This window comes from Stegostoma tigrinum, chromosome 25 (assembly GCF_030684315.1).
Source record: "Stegostoma tigrinum isolate sSteTig4 chromosome 25, sSteTig4.hap1, whole genome shotgun sequence".
Lineage (NCBI taxonomy): Eukaryota > Metazoa > Chordata > Chondrichthyes > Orectolobiformes > Stegostomatidae > Stegostoma > Stegostoma tigrinum.
Window position 1 is genome coordinate 18,048,897 of NC_081378.1, and position 13,784 is coordinate 18,062,680.

The window sequence follows — 13,784 nt, forward strand, 5'->3', positions numbered from 1 at the left end:
AAGGGAAATCAGTTCTACAGTTCAGTTCTTGTATTTTCTCTATCTTTTGTTGCTGATTTTAATAGACTGGCAGTTGACATATTTGTGAGTTCCTTTTGGATATTTGCTCAATGTGAAATCTCAAGCAAATAGTTCAACTTTACTGAGATCACTAGATCAGCCGAGCTGAATACAAACATACAGAAACAGGCAGATTAACAAATCCAGTATAAATAACAACCTAGGATATAATTCTTTTTCCCTCATTTTGGAGGATCTGAAAATATAATCTGTCATTATTTCAACATTGTCCACTCAGTCAGGAAGTGATGTATAGTAATGAATGGAACCCAAAAAGAAGAAAGCAAGTTTATAATAGAAATCAAGTGCATAAGGGCTCTTGTGATGAAGTGGTAGTGACCCTACCAGTGAGGCAGGATGACTAAGTTCAAGTCCCACCTGTTCCAGAAGTGTGTAATAACATTGCTGAATAGGCTGATCAGAAAACATCTAAAATTCAAACACAGGCGATAAGCAACAGGTAGTAAAGAATAAAGTATAGTCATTTCGTCCTCGAGCCCATTTTGCCTCAGTAAAATCTTGATTGATATGTCCCACAGCTCCGTATTTGGCACATTTCTTAATAAAATGTTTTGATTGGTTATTTGAAACTAACATTCAACACGAAATTTTCCTCAGTTGTCGAAGAGAATTCCAGTAGTCTTGACAAACTTAACATGTAAAAGTCATCAATGAATTCACCCATGAAAGACCTAGATCAGGTATCAGTCTGGTTACATTCCCTCCAGTAAATATGATGTCTAGAACTGCTGATAGTACTCCGAAGTGTGATGTGACCAGGGTTTTGGATAGTCTTGGCATATTTCACATCTCCTGGTATTCTAGTCCACTGGATTTTTAGCCCTGAATTCTATTAACTTTCTTGAAAATATTATATACCTGTCTGTAACATATTATTCCTCTTTGTGTATGGGCCCTTAAGTTTCATCGTTTGTAGTTTGCCACCATTTAAAAATGACTGCACACTTGCATATACATCCATATTCCACTATTTTGTCAGTTCATTTGATCTACTAGTATTCTGCTGATTTAAATGCTTATCTTTGTTTCATCGGCCAATTTGGTAATGGATGTCTTTATCCCTGCATTTAAGTCGTTAATAAATATGGTGAAAAGTTGAGGCCCAACACAGATAGTAGTAGAATATCACTAGTCACATGCTTCCAAATACAATACTGCTCATTATCTATACTCTGTTACTTGCCATCAGTGTTTTTTTAACCAGGGCAATAATTTGTTGTCAGTTTCATGAGCTTCTATCAACCATAGCAAATGGCCTGTTGTGAGGGACATGTAAGGGACTTTCTGAAATCCATGTAGATAACAGCCATTGAAATTCCCCTGTCCACAGTTCTTCAAACAAGTGCAATCAGGTTTGTCATATGTGACCTAATCTCTGTAAATCTTCACTGGTGCACTCAAATCAGCTGTTCTATCCTTAATTGTAATACTAGAGAAATTTTCCTGTAAAAGAACGCAGATCAATGTTCTCGTACAGAATGCCAGGCTGGATGGAACTATAATAGTTGTGCTATAGTGCTATATCTTTTAAAAAATAGGAGAGAAAAAATTGATTCCAACCTTCAAAGATGTTTCTTAGAGCAAAGCTTGCTTTGAAGCACTTTTTATTCTGCAGGATCAGTAACGGAATTTCCTCCATGCAGTACCTGTAACCATCAAAGATTGCCAGTCCCTGTATTGCAGCTGTGAATTTCAATTATTCTGTAGCAGAAATGTCTGACTTTATTTTGCTTTCACAGTTGCCTCTGAGCTCACAGAAAAGTGCTAATCATTGCTTCAGTTATTTTTTGTATATCTCAGTTGTTGATACTAACAAATTTTGCGGTTTTGATTTTGGATTTGTCTAGAAGCAATAACTTTCAGAAAAACTCTTTCCAGCAGTTTTTAATTTCTTTTATTTGTTCATTATCTCTATCACTAGCTATCCCCAGCATTTATTGCTTCTTTTATTTAGCATTTATTTATTAATCCTTAGTTGCCCTGGTGCACTGCCTGCTTGAATCACTGCAATCTTGACTTATTGATATACCCTCAGTGCTGTTACAAAGGAAATTCCAAGACTTGGACCCACTGACTTTGAAGGAGCAGCATTATAGTTTCAAGACAGTATGTGTGTGAGACATGCAGGAAACTTTGGAAGTTGTAGCATTTCCATGCTTGTCAGATGGTCAAGATTGCAAGTTTGGAAGGTGCTGTGTAAAGACCCTAGGTGAATTTTGACAATGCATTATGTTAATAATATTCACAGCTATCACTGTACATTGGTGGCGAAGGGAATGAATGTTGAGAGTGATTGATGGTGCTAATCAAGTAGGCTACTTTAGCCTTGATGGTGTCAAGTTTTTTCCAACGTTGTTGGAGCAGTACACGTCCAAGAAAACAAAGTATTTATTCATACTCCTGAATTATGCCTTCTATAGTCGCCAGGCTTTGGGGAGACAGGAGGTGAGTTACTCATTCCAGAATTCCAAGCCTCTCACTTAACCTCGTAGCTGCTGTATTTATATTGCTAGTCCAGTTCTTTTTCTGGTCAATAGTTACGTTCAGGATGTTGATTAAATGAGGGGTGAGTTTCAGTGATGATGATTGTACTGCTACTGTTAAGGTGGGATAGTTTGAATGTCTTTTGTTAGAGATGGTAGTTCCCTGTGTGGTTACAATGTTGTTTGCCACTTATAAGCCTAAACCTGGATGTTTTTCAAGTCATGCTGCATGTGAATATAGAGTCCTTTGTTCACTAAGGAATCTTGAAGGGTGTTGAACATTGTACAGTCATTGGTGAGCATTCCTACTTTGGACCTTACGATGGAGGAAAGGTTGCTGATGAAGCAGCTGAAGATGGTTGTGCCTCGGATATTGTCCTGAGAAGCTCCTGTAGTGATATCCTTGGGCTAAGATGATTGATCTCTGGCAAATACAACCATTTTCCTTTGTGCTGGGTATGACTCAATAGAAAGTTTTCTTCTGATTCCCGTTAACCTCAATGTTAATGGGGTTCCTCGATTCCACACTCAGTCAACTTGTGTTTTGATATCAAGAGCAGTCATTCTCAGTTCACCTATAGAAGCACTGAAGCATAAAGTCACAGCACAGAAACAGGACATACAGCTCAGTGTGTCTGTGCCTCCGAAATAAATTTGGCACCCATTCTCATCCCACTTATCAGAACCTGCAGGTGACCGTGCTTCAGATGCAGATGAGTTCAGGTGTTTCTCCAGACCCACAATGTTCGGACAGCACAAACCAAAGAGTGTGGATTTCGCAGGGGAGGTGATGGCCTAATGGTAATACCGTTGGATTCATAATCCAGAGATCCCCGGTATATTGTCTGAGGACCTGGATTCAAATCCCACCACAGCAGATGGTGGAATTTGAATTCATAAAAATTTGGAAATAGAAGTCTAATGATCATTGTTGATTATCAGGAAAAACCCATCTCGTTCACTAATGACCTTAAGGAAAACAGCTGCCATCCTTACTTGGTCTGGCTGACATGTGACTCCAGACCACTGCTATTTAGTTCACTTTTAACTGCCCTCAGGGCAGGCAAGGATGGTCAATCATGCCGAACTAACGACACTCTCATCCCGTAAATGAATTTAAAAATGCAAAATGAACAAGTTCCTTTAATTTCATGAGCAGCAATTCTTAAGTTTAACGGTTCTTTGTTGGTAATTGGGCCATCCCCACTTTAGGAGCAAACAGGATCTGTAACAATAGCATCATTATTGCATTGACAGTTTGAGTATACAAAACATAATATGATATATCTTCTGTGACTCTGTGGGTGGCTGTTTTGCCTCTGAGTTAGGTGGGTTGTGGATTCAATTCCCACTTCAGCAATTTGAGCACCTAAACTGGACTGACATTTGCAGTACAGCACTGAGGAAGTGCTGTACACTGATTTGCTGTTTTTCGGGTGAGACGTTAACCACAGTACTTGTTTGTTCTCTCATTGGTTATAAAAGACACTCTGGCACTGTTCAAACAGAAGTATTGAGTGACAGCTGCCTGCCACTTCAATACACCACCAGGGCAACATGTATGTCATGGGCCTGCTGCTGTGTTTTGTCAGCCTCAGCATAAGCTTAAAGAACAATATCTTATTTTCCACTTGGGGACCCTGCAGCATCTAGGATTCAACATTGAGTTTGACAACTTTAAAGCCTGATTTCATTCTGTTCTTCATTTCTTTTTACCCACCCTATGCTGGGTCCTGTTACGACATGGGCTGCAATCAACACAGTAACTCATTCTCACCTGCTCCTAAGCGTAGGATCAGATTATGAGTTGCATTCAGTACAGCTCATCTTATACATAAGCACATTCAGCAGTATTTCCCAGCTGCTAGCAGTTCTGATGAAGAGTTACTGGATTTGAAACATTAATTCTGCTTTTTTGCCTACAGATACTGCCAGGCCAGGTGAATTTTGATGGCAATTTTTGTTTTTGTTTCATATCTCCAGCATCCTCAGTTCATTGTTTTAGTTTAGTGGTGGGTGCATCTTGCTTTGTACAAATTAGCTACTGTATTTCTCATAGCGGAGATGACACTAAAGTTGTTATTTTGGGATTTCGCAAGCAAGTATGGTGACACGTCTAGCATTTTGTACTTTCTTTGGAAGAGTCTTCATTTTTCGAAAAATGTACATGAGCAGTGAAGTCTGTAGCGATTGGAACAAAGTCAACCAGATGGATCTCATAGAACAAGGTGTAGATCTGGATGAACACAGCAGGCCAAGCAGCATGACAGGAGCAAGAAGGCTGACGTTTTGGGCCTAGACCATTCTTCAGAATTGGGGGAGGGGAAGGGGGATCTGAAACAAATAGGGAGAGAGGGGGAGGCGGAAAGAAGATGAGGAGAGGAGACAGGCCGGTCAAACAGGCGGAGATGGAGCCAGTAAAGGTGAGTGTAGGTAGGGAGGAGATAGGTCAGTCCAGGGAGGACAGACAGGTTAAGGGGTAGGATGAGGTTAGTAGGTAGGAGATGGGGTGGGGCTTGAGGTGAGAGGCAGGACAGGTTAGGGAGGCGGGGACAAGCTGGGCTGGTTTTGGGATGCAGTTGGGGGAGGGGAGATTTTGAAGCTTGTGAAGTCCACATTGATACCATTGGGCTGCAACGTTCCCAAGTGGAATATGAGTTGCTATTCCTGAAACCTTCAGGTAGCACCGTTGTGGCACTGCAGGAGGCCCATGATGGACATGTCGTCTGAAGAGTGGGAGTGGGAGTTGAAATGGTTCGCAACTGGGAGGTGCAGTTGTTTAGTGCGAACCGAGGTTAGGTGTTCTGCAAAGCGGTCCCCAAGCCTCCACTTGGTTTCCCCAATGTAGAGGACGCCACAGTGGGAACAGCAGATGCAGTATACCACAGTATCAATGTGGACTTCATAAGCTTCAAAATCTAACCCCCCACCACCACCACCGCATCCGAAAACCAGCCCAGCTCGTCCCCGCCTTCCTAACTTGTCCTTCCCCCTACCTATCCTCTCTTCCTACCTCAAGCCCCACCCTATCTCCTTCCTACTAACCTTATTCCGCCCCCTTGACCTGTCCGTCCTCCCTGACTGACCTATCCCCTCCCTACCTCCCCACCTACACTCACCTTTACTGGTTCCATCCCCCACCTGTTTGACCGGTCTGTCTCCTCTCCACCTATCTTCTCCTCTATCCATCTTCTATCCACCTCCCCCTCCCAATTTATTTCAGATCCCCCTTCCCCTCCCCCATTTCTGAAGAAGGGTCCAAAACATCAGCCTTCCTGCTCCTCTGATGCTGCTTGGCATGCTGTGTTCATCCAGCTCAACACCTTGTTGTCTCGGATTCTCCAGCTTCTGCAGTTCCTACTATCATTGGATCTCATTGAATGTGAATTCCCTGATTGGGGCTGTGAATCTCATCCAATCAGGGAGCCCTGGCTGACAGATAAACAGGAGTGTCAGAGGTTCTGCTCACTCCATGAGCTGGCTCTGTTCTAGCTGGGCCAGTGTCAAGTTTCTATACATGTGTAAATAAATAAAGGGTGACTTAAATACATCGACTTATTCCAAAGTCTTTATTTATGTCCTCATCCAAGAAAGCGAAACAGGCCTGTGGCTTGAAGGGAAATGAGTAAACACAGATGTGTTTCCCATGGCCCAATTAATGGTTTCTTATAAAGACAGAATTGAACTGAGTAGAAAACGTTGAACGTATTTGTCCCCATAGGGCTATAGCCAACCTACAAGGAATGATCCACAGTCTTGGAAAATCGTGCTTAGTTCATTCACTGTCTTTCCAGTCAGTTCTTTTAGAACCCTGAGATGTCAACTGTTAGCTTTTTGGGGTTTGTTGGCTTTTGGCTGTGAAGTACTATAAACAAATCAGAGTGCATAGCCTTGCCTTATAAGATCAAAGTCTGCTATTACACTAGTTCTGAGGCTTCTCTTATATCTTTCCTCTGCCAATATTCATTATCTTTTACTTCTCACTGTTAGTTGCCAATTTTCTACCCTCCATCCTGTCTTTTGTTCAACTAAACGTTGATGTCTTTATTCAGTGGCACAAGTGACTCAACAAGTGGTTGGTTCCATGAATCTGTTCTGACTGTGACTAGCCCCACTACTCCTCCAGTTGTACCATTTGTAAGAATGTGTTGATTTAATCATCGTAATGGCAAATTGCTTCTCTATTTTACCATTATCAAGAATAAGCAAGCTTTCATTAAATTTTTAAAATGAATTCAAATTAATCCATTATTGTAACAACAATCTTATTCTTAACAAAAATGACAAACACAAATTAATATCTAAATTATACTCTGAATTGTAATTACATCTTGTTAATCCCAAATGTAGGCACAACATCAGAAATAATTATTGACCAGAGCCTAAAAATGAAGCATACAATAGGATTATTTCTCACTGTTCACTGGGTTTTCTTTCAACTAAATCAACCTGGTTCTGGAGCCTTGGAAAGTAATCATCAATGAACTTTTCAGGTTTCACAAGGTTCTCAAGATGTGAAAACCTTATTAGGTTCCCAGAATACTTCAACCAAGAGACTATTTCAGGAGAGAGGATCTTGCCTTTACTGTGAACTTTGGAGGATTTTTTTTCTCTTTCAATTCCTTGGCTTTGAAATTGTGCTGTGTTTGCTTAGCATTGGGGTTTCTCAAAGTCAAGGTCAAGACTACAAGCAAGATCATGAGCAGAAACTTTGAGACCACAAGGTCCAAGACATCAATGACCAGTGTAGAGCTCTGACTGAATTATAACAGACAGGTTTCCACTTTAACAGGATTCTCCACTTACTTCCACTCTCCCAGGTCTCCTCCCACACCCCAATTTGCATTCTAAAATCTCACTAGGAGGGTTGTAACAAATTTCAAGTCTCAAAATGGAATCCCATTAGAATAAATTGGCTCAACATAAGTTTACCAATCCCCAAACTAGGACTGATAAACCACAATGTATGTTCTGTTTATGTGAAGATGTGTTTCTGCATTATTCCTCAGATAAAGTTTTAGCAGTGATTATCTACAATGCCAAAACCACTTTGGGCATCTACATGTATGGACCGTGAACATCTGTTAGCTGAAACAGGCCATAGTGTGTCTGGGCAGCACCGTGGCGCGGTGGTTAAACACAGCTGCCTCACAGCACCAGAGACCCAGGTTCAATTCCAGCCTTGGGCAACTGTCTGTTTGGAGTTTACACATTCTCCCCGTGTCTCCCAAAGTTCATAAATGTGCAGGCAAGGTGCTTTGGCTGTGCTAAATTGCCCATAGTGATCAGAGTGGGAAATGCAGGGATAGGGTAGGGAGGGGGTCTGGGCGGGATGCTCTTCGGAGGGTTGGTGTGGACTCGATAGGCCAAATGATAATATGTAACTAATAGTACTCAGCTAGGGATGAAGATCCTGGGAAGTGGAGGGGCAAGTGGGAGGGGGACTTCTTGCAGCAGAAAGGAACATTTGGTGTGCCAGTCACTACACATCCAAGCCCACTTCTCCCCTCACCTAGATCTATTTCCTTGATTAGATGTGAAAGACCACAATAAAATGTCTGTCTTCATGTGCCCAGACAGGAACAGTGATGTCAACTAGCTGCATCACTGTATGTATGCTGTGGGGACGCACTGATCCACTTGGTAGTGGCATTCACATTAACAAGTCTGAAAGGTTTAGCAACTGTTTTTCTAGGTAAACAAAGCTGCAGTTGCCTCTCACTTAGCTGAAAACTAGACAGTGAGGTGGCTGCTGGTCATATGTTCAATATCCTAGTTATTTGCTTATTACCATATTCTTAAATTCTTACCATTACAGAAGGGAATTGCTGTCATTTTGTCAATGTTCTGAACACTCGGCAAGTTGGTGGTTCCATTGATCAAGAGCCAAGGATGTTCTGACACAAAGTGGTAAATTTGTCATCCTGCTGTTGCAGAATAGTGGCTCAGCTTATCAAGAAAGTATTTACCCTTTTTTTGTTAGTATTGTTGGATATAGTCATGACATTTGACGTAAAGGAAATGACTTTGGAACTTATCACACATAGGAAACTATCCCTAATCAACATGAAATGCTCTTCCACCATTTTCATTCTCAACTCCAGTTTGGCTTAATAAAATTTTCTTTGCATTAAAAAGAAATTTTAAGATCAAAACTACTTAAATTAGTTCATAGACCACAAGCTACCAGATGGCGTGATGAATATGGATTTTGTGTGCTACCAAGCTGTGTAAATCATCCCATGTTCAATAACTGATTTATTTTGAGATAGCTGATCTGAACTGGGGCAGTGATTAGCACCTCGCTGTTAGCCTCAGCAGACCTACACAAAACAAGAAAAAGGAAGTATCTGGTAGAAAGAGATAATCAAAGCCCAGCCTGACCCTGTACAGGAGGATAGAACTAACAATGAACAGTGATCAGGATATGCTTTGGTTCTCACCGCATTTTTGAAATGATGTCAAGGCTTGGAAGATGGTGCAGAGGGAGTTTAGTAGTAGGGTGCTCTTGGGCTTGAAGGACTTGCGTGGATAGACTGGTAAAAATGGTGATGTTTTTAAGAATAAAGAATTTTTAAGAGGAGACTGAAAAAGAGGTGTTGAAAACTATGAAAGGTTTTATTGAATAAATATGGAGAAACTATCGCCACTTGCAGTAGAGATCATTAATGGCTTAAGGCCATTAGCAAAAGAGCTAGAGGAGAGATGAAGAACAATGTGTTTATCGTGAGATATAATGATCTGGATTGCTGCCTTTGAAAAGGGAAATGGATAATTATTTAAAGGTGAAATGCTTTGAAGGGTTATTGGAAAAGAACAGAGGACCTAAGTGATTACTTCATCAAAATCTGGCTCAGAAACCTATGGTGTATCATTCTTTAATTTTTGGAATGAGAGTTTCAGGATACTTGAGCTGATTTGCAGAATGTGGAATGCCAGTGTTTCTCCCCTCCAGTGCTCAGTGGCTTTATTGACTGAGCCATTAGGACAGACAGGCATTCTGTCAATCACGCTTATTCTACCATTTTCCTGAGAAGAACTACACTTGATTTCCCTGACATTTTATCCTTTTTGAAAAGAGGCTTTCAAATAGATTATTTCTTCCCTTCCCCAACTAATTATGGTTTCAGCTACTTTGCAGTTGGACGCTTTTATTTTGAAGTTAAACTGATAACACCATCAGTCAAAATTGTGCAAAATTATCTGCATTGTGGATGCAGTTTCCCTCTTGCTGATTTTGATTTCAGTATAAATAAATGAGCAACTTTTTTTCTTTCGAAATAAAGAAGAGGAAATGTAATTTTCTAAGATAAATATTGTTAGTGTGAATCTTGTTCACATGATGTTGGGAACAGGGTTGTTCGTTTGAACTTTCTCAAGGTGATTCACATTTTACTCATTCAGTATTCCTCACTGTTACTTCATCCTTCTGTGGAACTCTTGTTGGAATGCTGTAAAACTGTAGCGAGGTGTTAATTAAGGTGCCAGTGTGAAAATCTAAACCTAATTATCCTTTGTCCTATTCTTGCTCGCAGGCACTCAGCTGGAAAAATTAATGGAGAGTATGAGGAGTGAGATAGCAGCTCATCCACCTATGGAAGGCTCCTACACACCCCGCCGTGGAGACTATTGTATCGCAAAGTTCATCGACGGCGAATGGTAAAGAACACATTGCATCAAGGTCACTTCTTTGTTCTTGTGCAAAAAGAGCAAGGCAGATAATTTCTTCTGCCAGGCTGTAATTTCCTGAAAGCAAGATAGAATAGATTTATCATCAATCCCTTCAACAGTAGTTATAGCAAAGTTATTTAATTGAGTTCTCTCGTGCCCTGTCTGGTAGGTTACAGCTATCCCTATATTGCAACCTGTCAATCTAGAACACATGAGCTAACTGCACTGTTTCCTGCAAGTGCCTTTTTAATGTACTACAAGACTTCCTTAGACCCAGAGGCTTTGTCAGAACCTGCATGTCTACAGACTTATCGTGACACTTTAACCAGCATCTGTGCCTAGTGTGACAGTGCAGCGACCCTAATACAGATGAGTAATATTAAATCCAATTAATTATAGCCACCTTAACATTGTAATATGCCCCAAGGCAAATCAAAAGGAGTGTTATCAAATAAAATTTGAATATCTAAGGATCGGTGATGTAGGTTTTGAAGAGCAAGTTTAACACAAAGAGGTAAGCAAGACTAGGAAAACAGCAGCGAATTGGTATCCAGTAAGCTTCCATTTGACAGCAATGTGATGATTACATAATTTTTTCAATGTTAATTGAGAGAAAAGTTTTAGACCAGGTCGGCACAGCTAATTGCTGAGCCAGCCAAAAGCATGGTTGTCAAAGATGGAGAATTTGCTTGTACTAGGTTGTTGCCACCTAAAATTCAAAGTTTGATTTAAGTGGCACATTTACTTACTCCAGGAAAGCCTAATTATTGTGTTCTATTGTATCTGTCTTTTTAATGTATAAAGTTGTAGGTTTATTGTCTCACCTACATATAACATGTCACAGAGTCACCAACCCATGTCCATAATGTGACTTATACAAACACCATCAATAGATGGTATGAAGACTGCTCATATGGAAAGACAGTGACATGAAAGCAGCAGCTCATGTCTTTTTCTGAAAAGTACAAAATGGAGAAACAGAGACTGGCTTCTCTGATCCTGCTGCTGCCATACCCTGGTCTACTCTCAAACTTTGACCCTGCTCCCACTCAGACTGCCTGACTCCTTGCCTTCCCATCTTCCTCGTCAATAATGCTGGCACTAATGCTCACAATTGTGCAAGTAGAGCATAGTCTCAATCGAGCATTTGCAGATGATTGGTGAGGCTTGGTCTGTCGCAGTCTGCTGACACAGCGCCCATGTCCAGACATGCACAGTGGCACTTACATCGTGGATAGTTACTTCACATTTCATTTTTGTATTCATTCCTGGAATGTGGATGTTGCTGTATGTATTACCCATCACAAATTGCTCTTGAGAACATGGTAGTGAGTCATTACTTTGAATCACTGCAATCTATGTAGTGTAGCTACACCAGGATGTTGTTACAAAGGGAGTTCCAGGATTTTGATCCAGCAACACTGAAGGAACTGCAATATGATTCCAGTCAGGACTGTAAGTGGCGTTGAAGGGAACTTGTAGGTCGTGATGTCCCCAACATCTGCTGCATAGTCCTTCCAGGTCATAGAATTGTAGAATCCCTATGATGTGGAAGCAGGCCATGCTGATATTAAGTCCAGACCAACCTTCCGAGGAGCTGCCCATCCAAACCCACCCCCCTATCCCATCCCTGTAACCCTGCATTTCCCATGGCATTTCCCTTGAAACTATGGGCAATTTAGCATGGTCAGTTCACCGAAGCTGTACATCTTATGACCTTTGGATGAAACCAGACCATTCAGTGGAAACCCACGCAGACATGGGGAGAAAATGCAAATTCCACATACAGTGATAGAGATTGCAGAATTAGAAGGCGCTTCAAAGGAGCCATGGTGAATTGCTGCAATGCATCATGTCACTGCTGCTACTGTGCACCTGTGTTAGGGGAAAGTAAATGTTTAAAATGAAAAATGGGATACCAGTCAGTGGGCTGCTTTATTCCAGATGGCATCAAGCTTCTGTAATATTGTTGGAGCTGCACCCATCCAGGCAAACAAGTATTCCATCACACTCTTGACTTGTACCTTGTAGACAGGCATTGAGAAGATAGGTGGTGAGTGGCTGCTGAAATCTCTGCCTGTAATATATACCCACAGTATTTATTTTGCTGGTCCAGTTCAGTTATTGGTGAATGCTAATTTCAGGATACTAATAATGGGTCATTCAGTGATTGTAGTGGCATTCGATATCCAGGGAAAATGGTTGCATCCCCTCATTTTGAAGATGTTCATTACCTGGCATATGTACGGCATGAATGATACTTGTCACCCCTTAGCCGAATATTATCCAGGTTTTCCTTCAGTGTGTGAGGAGTCACAAATGGTAATGAATGTTTTTGCAGTCAATATTATCTGACCTTATTATAGAAGGAAGGTTATCAGTGAAACAATTGAAGACAGTAGCAACCAGTTCAAGACCCTGAGCAACGTCTACAGTGGTGGGCTTAAACAAACTTATGTTCTGTTTTACTAGGGTTTCTTGATTTGTGACTGTCTTGATATCAAAACCTCATCTCTGGAGTTCAGTTGTTTTATCCATGTTTGGACAAAAGCTGTCATAAATTCAGGAACTGAACATCAGTGAGCTGGTCGTTGTTGACGAAATGCCACATAACAGCACTATCAACAATCCTTTGTATTAGTTTACTGATGATCAAGACTACATTAATGGGGAAGTAATTGGCCATAGAACATAGAACAGTACAGCACAGAACAGGCCCTTCAGCCCACGATGTTGTGCTGACCATTGATCCTCATGTATGCACCCTCAAATTTCTGTGACCATATGCATGTCCAGCAGTCTCTTAAATGACCCCAATGACCTTGCTTCCACAACTGCTGCTGGCAACGCATTCCATGCTCTCACAACTCTCTGTGTAAAGAATCTGCCTCTGACATCCCCTCTATACTTTCCACCAACCAGCTTAAAACTATGACCCCTCGTGTTAGCCTTTTCTGCCCTGGGAAGTACTCTGGCTATCAACTCTATCTATGCCTCTCATTATCTTATACTCCTCAATTAGGTCCCCTCTCCTCCTCCTTTTCTCCAATGAAAAAAGTCTGAGCTCAGTCAACCTCTCTTCATAAGATAAGCCCTCCAGTCCAGGCAGCATCCTGGTAAACCTCCTCTGAACCCTCTCCAAAGCATCCACATCTTTCCTACAATAGGGCGACCAGAACTGGACAGGTTGGGTTTGTTTCACACTTTTTTTTGACAGGGCATACAAGTGCAATTTTCCATGTCAGGGAAGTGCTCATGTACTGAAATAGCTTGGCTGGGGCGTGGTTAGTTCTGGAGCACAGATTCCTGAAAATATGCATACAAAGCAGCCAAACTTATTATGTTCTCCTTCCCTATCTCTTCTCCACCTATTCCTGACATCTTTAATTGGATTGTGAACTTTCTATCTCACTGTGTTGTGATACTAGTGACTAGGTGACAGTTCTCTATGGAAAGTGTCATTTCCACCTTTCAGGGCATTATCACTGCAGTGTCCATTTCTACCCTTCTACAGGTAGTTCTCTTGTAACGCAACAACTGCATTTTTGT

General features: G+C 41.2%; 1 protein-coding gene across 1 annotated transcript in view; it reads left to right on the forward strand.

Moving 5' to 3' along the window:
* The window catches only part of snd1 (staphylococcal nuclease and tudor domain containing 1), an 879,367-nt gene that overhangs the window by 762,414 nt on the left and 103,169 nt on the right, over window positions 1-13,784 (forward strand). Inside the window, exon 19 of the mRNA XM_048553925.2 lies at window positions 10,100-10,223. Within this exon, the coding sequence (XP_048409882.1) occupies window positions 10,100-10,223 (124 nt within the window). The remainder of the gene's footprint in view (window positions 1-10,099; window positions 10,224-13,784) is intronic.